This window comes from Schistocerca serialis, chromosome 9 (assembly GCF_023864345.2).
Source record: "Schistocerca serialis cubense isolate TAMUIC-IGC-003099 chromosome 9, iqSchSeri2.2, whole genome shotgun sequence".
In the NCBI taxonomy this organism is placed as follows: Eukaryota; Metazoa; Arthropoda; class Insecta; order Orthoptera; family Acrididae; genus Schistocerca; species Schistocerca serialis.
The window spans coordinates 118,008,925-118,022,028 of record NC_064646.1 but is presented as its reverse complement, the minus strand read 5'-3'; the positions used below and the strand labels follow the sequence as shown (position 1 = coordinate 118,022,028).

Below are 13,104 nucleotides of genomic sequence, written 5' to 3'. Positions count from 1 at the left end.
ATCCGATATTCACATATCTAGAAATCTTTTACTTCCTGCCACTACACTTCACTAATTCCCACTACATTTTACTTCAACATATACATTTTTCTTTCCAAGTTCTCTAACTCATCTACCCAAGTAAGGTATCTAACATACTTCATTCGGTAAAGTAGAATGCCACAATTGAGAGCAGCAGACAGAAAAATTATAGGGAGAAACAGAGACTGGAATATACCCAACAGATAATGGAGAACACAGGGTGTAAGTGCTACTTTGATATAGAGACTGGTGCAGGAGAGAAAACTGTGGCAGGTCACATCACACCAGTCGGAAAGCTGATGTTAAAGAAAAGGTGTATTAGATTTGTGGCTGATATTATCTGCATCTGGTGTATTCAATGCAAGTGCAATATCAGTTGACTGAAGAAAACTCAGAAATGAATAATTATTCTTTTTTTTTTTTTCACTGATATCAGAAATTTCTGAGTATTAGGAGAGGTACCCATATTATTCCATGGCATAAAATGTCAGCACGTTAGCATCCTGAATTTTTGATAATCCAGTATAGACTTAATCCGTGACTTAAAGCCCTTTTATATTCCAAACAGTGCAAAATATTAGTAATATGAATATACACGATGAGTCACCCAACATTACCGCTGGATATATTTTGTAAACCACATCAAATATTAACGAATCGATTCCACAGACTGAATGTGAAGAGAGGGGCTAGTGTAACTGGTTAATACAAACCATAAAAAAATGCACGGAAGTATGTTTTTTAACACAAACCTACGTTTTTTTAAAATGGAAACCCATTAGTTTTGCTAGCACATCTGAACATATAAACAAATACGTAATCAGTGCCGTTTGTTGCATTGTAAAATGTTAATTACATCCGGAGATATTGTAACCTAAAGTTGACGCTTGAGTACCACTCCTCCACTATTCGATCATGTGTATCGGAGAGCACCGAATTACGTAGGGATCCAAAGGGAACGGTGATGGACCTTAGGTACAGAAGAGACTGGAACAGCACATTACGTCCACATGCTAACACCTTTTTATTGGTCTTTTTCACTGACGCACATGTACATTACCATGAGGGGTGAGGTACACGTACACACGTGATTTCCGTTTTCAATTACGGAGTGGAATAGAGTGTGTCCCGGCATGTCAGGCCAATAGATCTTCAATGTGGTGGCCATCAATTTGCTACACACAATTGCAATCTCTGGCGTAATGAATGTCGTACACGCCGCAGTACATCTGGTGTAATGTCACCGCAGGTTGCCACAATACATTGTTTCACATCCTCTGGGGTTGTAGGCACATCACGGTACACATTCTCCTTTAACGTACCCCACAGAAAGAAGTCCAGAGGTGTAAGATCAGGAGAACGGGCTGGCCAATTTATGCGTCCTTCACGTCCTATGAAATGCCCGTCGAACATCATGTCAAGGGTCAGCCTAGTGTTAATTGTGGAATGTGCAGGTGCACCATCATGCTGATACCACATACGTCGACGCGCTTCCAGTGGGACACACTCTATTCAACTTCGTAATTGAAAACGGAAAACACGTGTGTACGTTTACCTCACCCCTCTTGGTAGTGTACATGTGCGTCAGTGAAAAAGACCAATAAAAAGGTGTTAGCATGTGGACGTAATGTGCTGTTCCAGTCTCTTCTGTACCTAAGGTCAGTCACTGTTCCCTCTGGATCCCTACGTAATTCGGTGCTCTCCGATACACACGATCGAACAGCGGAGGAGTGGTACTCAAGTGTCGACTTTAGGTTACAATATCTCCGGATGTAATTAACATTTTACAATGCAACAAACGGCACTGATTATGTATTTGTTTATATGTTCAGATGTGCTAAAAAAACTAATGGGGTTCCATTTAAAAAAACCTAGGTTTGTGTTAAAATCATACTTCCGTGCATTTTTTTATGGTTTGTATTAACCAATTACACTAGCCCCTCTCCTCACGTTCGGTCTGTGGAATCGATTCGTCAGTATTTGATGTGGTTTATGAAATACATCGAGCGGTAACGTTAGGTGACTCACCCTGTATTACTTGAGCTACATATGTTTCAATAAAGTGACATATTTTGAAGTGCGGATATCTTGGTTGAATATCATTACACTAAATATAAATAGAGAAACATGTTCCATGAGGTCAGCCATTACTGCAAACAATTTATACCATTTGTCCTCATTGTTGAATGCTGAAGAAAAGGCATGACTTACCAGCTGAAGCATCTGTATTGATTTCAGGCGTCCCACCACTGCTATTGGCTCTCTGATGATGGGGTGATGGTGGAGCTAAACCAACAGGCCGGTAATGGTGATGATGGTGATGGTGTGCAGATGCTGCCCTCTGTGGGCCAGGAGATAGGTTGCCAGGTGACGCATTATTGAGGCCTGCATGTAGTGTTGCAACTGGTGAGGTCACCTGGTGGTTGCTAGTTGAATGAACACTTGCTGGTGATCGCCTGCTGTGGTGCCTGGTAGATCCAGAGCTGGCAGAAAGTTCTCTTTTCAGTATGGTTATTGATGCAACACTTTTCATTAACTATAAATAATTGAGTATTTTCAAAATAGAGCTGTTAGTTTATATGGATCATTTTGACTCATATAATATTAATATCAGATACAAAAGTAAATTTTTTATTGTGTTGTCATCTGTAATTGGATATGTATCAATAATAGTTACATATATTTGGTTTTTAAATAAAATAGCAACTGTGTGTGTATTGGTGCAACAGGATGATGCACTCTGGTGCAGAACATGTGCACAAACAAAATGCTTACAAGTCAGGTCACCACAAAATTATGTACGTATGATGTCCAATACAATGTATGCTCATAATCTTAAAGGAAAAATTCATCTTGTTCCATAAAATTAAATGGCCCAGAGGATAAAACAATTCTGACCTTCAGAAAATATTTAAAGGGTAATTGCTTAAAATTAGCTTATGTTTACCACATTTGCTTCAATTGCCCTCATTCATTGTCTTGTTTAGTTGTACATGACTAGACTGGTGATTTCCAAGCCAATTTCATGAAAAGTCCTACTTATTCCCCATTTTTGCTTCTTTCGTTTGTAAACCAAACACCAAAGGTTCATTGTGTGGAGCCATTGTGAAAAACAGCTCGGTGATTTCCTAAGACACTTGAACAGCTTCCATGCCAACATAAAATTTACAATAGAAGTAGAAAAGGGCAAAAAACTGTCATTTCTAGATGTGCTGGTCACAAGGGAATGTGAAAATCTGGAACACAGCATGTACCGAAAACCAAAACACGCAGACTGATACCTGCACAAACTATCAAACCACCACCCGAGCCACAAAAGAGGCATAATTAATACGCTCATAACACGAGCAGGATGAATATGTGAGCGGCAGCACCTCAAGTGCGAAATGCAACACCTGTAAAGTGTTCTGAGGAGCAATGGGTACTCCACAAATTATACTAGAAGTGTAACAGAGCCAAACACTCGGCGAAGTAAGGAATCAGAAAAAGAAATGTCAGTTACTGCATATCTGCCATACATTCACAGAGTGATGGACAGAATCGGCCGTATATTGCGCAAACATGGCGTAAAGACGATTTTCAAACCGACAAGGAAGATCAAAGAGTGTCTTAGATCGGCAAAGGAGAAAAGGGACCCACCTACAATGTAGGGAATATCCTGTATACCATGCACATGTGGAAAAGTTTATGTCAGAATGACTGGATGATCAATCAACACCAGGATCAAAGAATATAAGCGACATTGCAGGTTGGGGCAGGTGGAGAAATCGGCCATGGCAGAGCACACACTGAGTGAGACCCACCACATAATAAAATTCACCAAAACGGACGTTCTGGCTGTAGAGAAGCACTATCACACCCGCTTGTTCAGAGAATCTGTAGAAATACAAAAACACGTGAACAGCTCCAACAAGAAGGAGGAAAGCCTTAAGGTAAACGGATCCTGGCTTCCCATACTGCAGCGAATGACCGTCGCAGGTAGCAAGAGGACAATCGCACCGGAAATGACCGTGGAGAAGCCCTCGGACGTTGGCACACCAGGTACATATAGTCTGCAGCCGCAAGCTCGGCCCCAGTTCACCACCAGCAATGGAGGGTGAAGCTTTGACAGTGCCAGCCACTCGTGCTGGCAAAATGTCAGTAAAATCATCAAATGGGTCTATGTGCTACTTATAATTCATCTGCTAGTCAGTGACTGTCTTCCCTAATTTTGTTTCTTATTCTCATCCTGAAATTTCTTCTGTTATAATAATTAAGTACACCATACAGTTCCAGATACAGCGCACAGCTTCAGTAATTCACACAGCACTTTTTATATGACTGGAAGTTCAAATTAATTCATACCGTCAACAGAGGGCAGTAGTTGTACAAGTGCAGCATAGTGGACTGTGACATAAGACCAGTTCAGCAGTAGAAACATTAGGCTTTAAGATCTGTGTGTGATTTTTAAGTGAAGTGAAAAGAACATACCTATTTAGTGATTTGAAGATGTTGGGTTTTGTTCTTACAATACAACTTTGCAGAAAGTGTTACTCTTCTGCTTTCATCTCACAAAATCTGCTGCGGAAAGTCATTGTTTGCCACTGAATGCTTGAAGAACATGGACTGTTGGAAACAAAATGCAAAGATTGGTTTTGAGATGAGTGACAAAATGCATCCTGGTCAGTGTAGGGCTGCTGCAACTAGGTTGGATGGTGAAAGCACAGTGATTCAATTTGAATTGTGCTCTTGAAGACAATGCCCCCCTCCTCCTCCCTGCAATATGCTCAGAAACATCACAAGGTCAATTCGCTTCATGACAATGCCAAACCACCTGTTGCAAACTGATTGCAGGAAACTTTGAAAGGACTTCGATGGGGTCTTCCCCCACCCACTATATTCACCAGACATTATCCATCCTGATTACCATTTGTTTCGGTTCATGCAGCATGGCCTTTTGACAGCCCCTTCACATCTTTTAATGATCTCAAAGACTGGGTCCATTAGTGGATCACCTTAAAAGAACCTAATTTTTTTAATTGCAGAATCCATTTGTTACTCAAAAAGTGGGTAAAGTTTGTAAGTACTAAAGGAAACTATTTTCAGTAAATTATCTTACGCCATCCTATTATAGCGAACAGGCATTTTCTGTACAGAAAACAGTGAGAATAACTAAAATGACACTGTTTTCCATTTCTAAATAATGGAAAAAAATCTAGAAACTTGCAACAAAGCTGAAAGTAATATTTTTAGATGAAACAGCATTACTGAAAGCTTCATTATCTTCATCACATCAGCCATTGATCCACTGATACAGAAGTACCTCACCTGCACACATTACATTGGGCCACTGACTGGGTCATTTATTAACTCTTTGAAGTCAGCAAATAATTGGCTTGATCCTTTAACATATGTTTTCCTGGATAAATGTTTGACCTACCTCCACTTCATTATTTTTATAGTCATAATTGTTGTGACTCGCCGATTATTCGAAGTGCCGCCGTGCAATTACGCACGTCCTCTACGTGCGGCGCTGTCTGCCAGCCATGCAGCAGCTGCGCCACCTAAGCGGCCAGCCGAGCAGTGGCCGCTAGACTGAGACTCAGTGTTTAATCGAATGCCGACTTGTACACAGGTCAACTTACTCAGTGACTTATATGTCTTGTTGTGTTGTTCCTAAATATCTGTGTTAAACTTGAAGTTCTAACAATTGGCGATGAGGATGGGATTTTTCCTTTTCACTGTTGACTCACAGGGATCCATGGCTACTGTCGAGCAACTCTTGCAAAATCTCCTTGAACAGCAAACGCTTCTAACGGCGGCGATTTGCGATCAGCAAACGCTTCTAACAGCGGCGATTCACGATTTCGTCGCGGCGTCAAATGCGGGGCGTTTCTCGTCGTTGGCTGTACCTCCTTTTCCACCTTACGACGAGAAGGCAGAAGACTGGTCTGATTATGAAAAACATCTTCGACAGCACTTCTTGGCATTTCATGTCACGGACGAACAACCATGTAAGTCTCTGTTCCTTTCCTGGATATCACCTCAAATGTATCGGTTGTTGTCGCTATTGGCTCCTTTGAAGGATCCTGCGTCTTTGTCCTTTGCTGAAATGTGCTCACTTCTGTCTGTCTATTTTCAAAAGCAAACGCATGTGGTAGCCTCTCATGTTGCCTTTTATCGTTGTCAAAAACAACCGAATCAATCCTACCGCGCTTGGGCTGCTGAACTTCACGGCCTCAGTCGAAAGTGTCAATTTGTTACTGACATTCTCAAAGAATCCTATGCCAATTCCATGGTCTGGGATGCTATTATCCGGTTGGCGCCCGACAAAGAAGTTCGGCAACGTGCCCTTCAGTTGGCTAATCCGACTCTAGATGAAGTTCTCTCCATTGCGCAGTCTTTTGAAATTTCTCGCACCGCTGGGGCGCAAATAGAAGCATGGGGTGACGTCGGGGAAATACAACCTCTGTGCCCTGTTGACGACGCGTGCGGCGCGGCCCCGCCGGCCGACATGGCCGCAGTACGCTCCCACGCGCGGCCTCAGCCTATCCGTAAACAACTCACTACGAAACTGCAGCAAAATGCCCGGCAACTTCCTTCATGTCCGCGGTGTTTTACGAAACATTCACGCGAGGATTGTCCCCAACGTTGGGCTGTGTGTCACAATTGCAAAAAGAAAGGTCATGTGTCTTCCGTTTGTAAATCCGACCGCATACATGATGTTCATGAACGTGACGCTGATTCTGATTCTGTGTTGTCTGTCAATTGCAGTTCTTCCCTTTCAGGGAAGTTATTCCTCACTGTCCAAATCATTGGTCGAGATGTTTGCATGCAAGTGGATACCGGTTCTGCTGCCACTATCATTAATTCTCAGACGTATCTTCAGCTGGGTTCTCCACTCCTGTCCCCTGTCACTCGGCAATTATGGACGTACAATAAACAGAAGATTTCTCTCTTGGGACAGTTTAATGCTGAGGTATCTTACAAATCCGTCGTTTGCAATGTTCCCGTATTTGTGGTTGACCAGAGCAACGCAGAAAATCTTTTTGGTTTCGATGCCTTTCGCGTTTTTGGGTTCTCCATAGATGACTCTGTCAATATTGTCTCTGATGCTATTCCTTATGCTCAACTGGATTCCTTGTCGACTACATTTTCGTCCCTTTTTTCTCCTGGTTTAGGCCGTGCGACCGACTTTGAAGCTCATATCATGCTCAAACCCACTGCTCGGCCTAAGTTTTTTCAGGCTCCGCCCATTCCTGTGGCCCTTCGTGATCGGGTAAAACGGGAGTTGGATCGTCTCACTGCGTCAGGGGTCTTGCTTCCTGTCACTTCCAGTGCGTGGTCCTCTCCTGTCGTTGTAGTTGCTAAGCCCAATGGTGATATTCGTCTCTGTGGCGATTTCAAAGCCACTGTAAATGTTCAATGTCTCATCGACACTTACCCTATGCCCCATCCTGAAGAACTGTTCACTAAACTCGCTGGAGGACAGTATTTTTCTAAAATTGACCTGTCAGAAGCTTATCATCAACTTCCTCTTGATGCTGCTTCCCGGCAGTTTCTGGTCCTTAACACGCCTTTCGGCCTCTATCAATACCAACGCTTGCCATTCGGGGTTGCTAGCGCCCCTGCTCTCTTTCAGCGATTCTTGGAACAATTATTGCTCCCTGTCCCTGGGTGTATCAATTACATGGACGACATTGTTGTCACTGGCTCCACCACTGAAGAACATCTTCAAAATCTCCGCACACTTTTTAATGTCTTACAGACTGCTGGTCTTAAGTGTAATCTTCAGAAATCACAATTTTTTCAGGCATCTATCACGTACTTGGGGTTTCAACTCTCTCAGGATGGTATTCGTCCGCTTCAATTCACTGTCGCTGCGATCGATGCCCTTCCTCGCCCTACGTCTGTTAAGGAACTGCAGGCCTTCTTGGGGAAAATAGCATACTATCACAAGTTTTTACCATCTGCGGCGTCGGTGGCTCAGCCGTTGCATCACCTGTTGCATAAAAACGTGCCTTTTCACTGGTCCGCGTCATGTGATGCGGCTTTCCGGAAATTAAAGACTATGCTGCAACAGGCCCCGTGCCTGGCTGCTTATCGACCGGGCCAACATCTTGTTCTTGCCACAGACGCCTCTCAATACGGGCTCGGTGCAGTCCTTGCACACTGTTTTTCTGATGGTTCAGAACAACCCATCACTTATGCCTCCAAAATGCTCACGGATGCCAAACAAAAGTATTCTCAAATTGGGAAAGAAACTTTGGCCATCATTTATGCTCTTCATAAGTTTGGTGTTATTCTCTATGGCTCAAAATTTCGTCTTGTTACGGATCACAAACCACTTGTTTCCTTGTTTCATCCATCAACGTCACTTCCCGACAAGGCTGCACACTGCCTCCAGCATTGGGCTCTTTACTTGTCCTGTTTCAATTATGAGATTCATTTCTGGCCAACGGCTCAACATGCGAATGCTGATGCTTTGTCTCGCCTTCCCATGGGTCCTGATCAGGCATTCGATAGGGACGCAGCGGGTTGTGGACGGGTTCCCCATCACTGGGGACAGGCTAGCGGCTGCTACTGGTTCTGACCCTACCCTCTCCCGGGTTTTATGCTGTATTCAGAAGGGTTGGCCAGATCGCCCGTCCGCTAAGACTTCTGATCCGCTGCGGAACTACTACACTTTGCGCTACCGCCTCACGGCTAGGGATGGTGTTATCCTCCTCTCCACTGACAATGCTTCGCCGCGTGTTGTGGTATCTGCATCTTTGCGTGCTTCGGTCTTGCTCCTCCTTCACCAGGGGCACTGGGGTGTGTCTCGCACAAAATCTCTGGCGCGCCGTCATATGTACTGGCCTGGCGTCGACTCTGACATAGCACACATGGTTGCTGCGTGCGGCCCTTGTGCGTCACAGGCCGCTGCCCCGAAGTCATCTTTGTCACCGTGGCCTTCGCCTGAGAAGCCCTGGGAGCGCATTCATGCCGACTTTGCGGGACCTTTTTTGGGTACTTATTGGCTCCTCGTAATTGACGCCTACTCTAACTTTCCTTTCATTGTCTGTTGCACGTCACCTACCACTGCGGCAACCACCAGTGCTCTCGCCCGCATTTTTTCTTTGGAAGGCCTGCCCTCTACTCTTGTTACTGATAATGGTCCGCAATTTGCCTCTTCCGACTTTGCGGTATTTTGTGCTCGTCACGGCATTACGCATGTCACGGCCCCTAATTAACTAATGTTAATAACTTTCTACATCTTTATTTTGATATTTGTGTATTTATTTCTCAACATAGACACCCTGACAATGAACACATTTCTCCAAATGAGAGACCAGTTTATTGATACCATCACTGTCGAATGTTTGACTTCATTGATGGAGCAACAGCCTCACCTCTGCTTGCATCACTTAATTACTATCAAAGTGAAGTCCTCAAAAGCATTCTTTAAGTTTTGGAAACAGATGAAAATTAGGTAGGGCCAAGTTGGGACTGTATGGAGGATGATCAGTGACAGCAAACCCAAGGCATTGGATTGATGCAGATGTCACAGAGCTCATATGTGGCCTGGCATTGTTGTGCTGAAGGAGAGGGCACTCCATGTGTGAATGAACTATTTTCTTTAGTTATAAACTTGATTTCTCATACACCAACATGCTACAATTTGGAGCCCTCTAGCAGCACATGGCTGCAAATATGTAGACAAGAAGAATACAGATGTAGAATGTTAATAGCGTTTGTTTTATATAAAAGGCTTTAAGGGTTTTCACATGGAAATTCCAGAGGCATTACTTTTTAGAACTCTCTTGTAAAGACCAGGATGGAATAACAACAATATTATGAAAAAGATAGATTGCTACGTTCACATGCAGGAGACGCGCCTCACAGACAGGCACAATGAAAAGATTGCTTCTTCCAGAAACATTCAGGGATGGGATGTGATGGAGATAGGCTAGGGCTGCTAGGTGCAGCTAGGAAGTTTGGATCTGGTAAGCAGTAGAAGAGAGTGGGAAAGAAGAGAAGTAGAGAAGGAGAAAAACACTTGTGAGTGTGTTGGCAGAATATAAGGCTTTTTAGTGCTGGAGTGTGAGCAGAGAAAATGATAGGTAGATAGTAGATAGGGTCTAGTGAAGGTTGAGGCCAGGGAGGCTATGAGAATGTAGGATATATTGTGAGAAGATTTTGCACCTGTGCATTTCTGAAAAGCCATTGTCGACAGAAAGGATGCAGATGATGCATGTGTGAAGTGAGGCACTGAAAATGAAGCATGCATTGGGCAGCATGTTCAGCAACTGGGTGGTCCAGTTGTCTTTTGGCCAGTTTGTCAGTGGCCATTCATGTAGCGACATCTTATTAGTTGTCATCCCCACATACAAAGCAACATAGTGTTGCAGCTTAGTTTGTAGATCACGTAGCTGCTTTCACAGATAACTCTGCCTTTGATAGGATAGGGGCTGCCTGTGATGGGACCGTATCATTTGGAGGTGGGATGAAGTATGGAACAGGTCTTACACGTAGCTCTATTTCAGGAACATGAGCCATGAGGCAAGGGGTTTGGAGCTGGGTTGGAGTAGAGATGGAAAAAGATATTGCATTGGTTTTTTGGGTGGCAGTATAACATTGTAGGAGGAGTAGAAGCATAGTGGATTATTCCTTATGAGCAGAGGTACTCAAAACCCTGGTGGATAATGTGATTCAGTTGCTCCAGTCCTGGGTGCTACTGAGTCATGGGAGGAGTGCTCTTTTGTGGCCAGATGGTGGGTATGTGAGAAATGGTAGGTGACTGGGGAGACAAGGCACAGATCTGTTTCAGTATTAAATTAGGAAAGCAATTTCGGTCAATGAAGGCCTCACTGAGACCCATGGCATATTTGGGGAGGGACAGACGTGATGGCCATGGATGGCTAGGTCATATGGAAGGGTCTCTTGGCATGGAATAGGTGACAGCTGTCAAAGCAAAAGTATTGTTTTTGATTGGTAGGTTTGATGTGGATGGAGATACCCATTCTTGATTTATAGGTTAACATTGAGGAAGGTGGCTTATTGGGCTGAGGAGGACCAGTTGAAGCAAATGGGGAGAGATAGTGTTAAGGTTCTGGAGGAATATCCTAACCCTCAGTAAACACCATGAAGATGTCATCAGTGAATGTAAAAAAGGTGAGGGGTTCAGGGTTCTGGTTGGTTAGCAAGGATTCTTTTAGATGGACCATGAGTACACTGTCTTAAGCATAAGTTGGCTTCATCTGGTCCTCCCCAAGTAACAAGTCATTTTCCTTAATGTTGACCTACACCTCAAGGATGCCTGCATCAATTCCTTTGTCCCTGTCCAAATATGCTAAGGCATCACTGAGGCCAGCAAGACTGAAATTACCCTCCCAACCTTGTACAGAAACAGATCTTCCATGCCTTGTCTCTCCAGTTTCTTACCATCTCCCACATACCCACCATCTGGTCACAAAAGAGCATTTTTCTCATGATTAAGCACCACCCACGACTGGAGCAACTGACTATTGTCGTGCCCTGAAAAGAGGAATATCAGACCCACTATCCTTCTCACTTCTCCCACAGTGGTATTCCACTGCCCAACAACCCTACATAATATTCTTATCCATCCTTACTCCACCCTGCTCTTATCCCTTGATCATGGCTCAAACCCCTGCAACAGATCTATATGCCAGACCTATCCCGTACATCCCTTCACCATCAACGACTCCAGTTCAGTAACAGGCATATTACATCCCATCAAAGGCAGGGTTACCTGTGAAATCAACCATGTGATCTACAAACTAAGCTGCAACTACTGTGCTATTTTCTGAGTGGACATGACAACTAACATGCTATGTGGCTCCATGAACGCCCACTGCCAAACTGTGGCCAAAAGGCAGCTGGACCACCCAATTGCTGAATAAGCCATCCAACAGAATGTGCTTCACTTCAATGTCTGCTTCATAGCTTGGATCCTTCCTCCCAACAACAGTTTTCCTATCACTGCTCCCAGTCCAGCACTACACAGCCTTTGACTCCACCAACCATTCACTACTCTTTTTCTCTTTCTCTACTTCCCTCCTTGCCCACTCCCCTTTCCTCCTCTCCAAATATAACCCACCCACTTGGACCTAGTAGATCTACCTCATACCTATCACTTCCCTGGACACTCCCACAATCAGCTCTATACCTTCCCTTACCCCTGCGATGCTATCCCTCCCCCTTCCCACCTGATGCCTTCTCCTTAGCCGACGACCTATGTCAGATTGCTAGCATTGTTAGGCGCAGCTGCTGTCTGGCTACAACAGCCAGAAACAGTGATCAAGTGTGTGTGTGTGTGTGTGTGTGTGTGTGTGTGTGTGTGTGCATGTGCGCGTGCATGCGTGTGCGTGTTTTCTATTCCTGAAGAAGGCCTCTTGTCTGAAAATTTAAAGGTATAGCAGTCTTTTCATTGTGTCTGTCTGTGACTCAGTGTCTCCTCTATATGGTGAATCATCCATTTTCACTACACTATTGTTATTCAAGCCAATGTGGTGCATGAGGTGAACAACATACTAACAATGGAATTTTCTGACAGTTTCACTCAGCTGTGTATGGACATTCAGTGTTTTGTACTCAGAAGGAGGGAGGGGGGACAGACTATGTAGAATACCTGAGGCATTATAACCACCACCTTAGTGTTTCTCTAATTTTTATTAATCCAGTCTCAAATCTTTTTGGACTATGGGGGTATGCTTCAAGCAATCCTCCCAGCTGTGCTTCTTGCAAGCACACCCTGTACCATTTACTATGTGGGATGCAGTTAAATAAAAAACTGACATCATGCAGGAAATGTAAGTCATAGATCCACTATTATTTAGTTAAGGGCCACTCCAGTGGTATCAGTAAATAAACCAAGAGGATTCATTCACATATGCATGAAATTAAAAGCAATAATTAATGCAGTCCCAATTGGAGAAGAATCTGAAAACATACTTGCTATTAACATGTCTTTTGGTACGTACAGATACAACTGATTGCCACAATTTTTCAGCACTATCTTGAGATAGTCAACAAGAATGTTGACCACTTCTGGAGCAGCCACAGACTAGGATCTAGTGACAGTTTTTGCTATCAATGGTA

At 43.8% G+C, this 13,104-nt stretch overlaps 1 protein-coding gene across 1 annotated transcript in view; it reads right to left on the bottom strand.

The window, feature by feature from the left end:
• Positions 1 to 13,104, bottom strand: part of LOC126418948 (serine/threonine-protein kinase BRSK2) — a 196,209-nt gene that overhangs the window by 87,225 nt on the left and 95,880 nt on the right. The window contains exon 9 of the mRNA XM_050085984.1: positions 2,233 to 2,504. Coding sequence (XP_049941941.1) covers positions 2,233 to 2,504 — 272 coding nt within the window. The remainder of the gene's footprint in view (positions 1 to 2,232; positions 2,505 to 13,104) is intronic.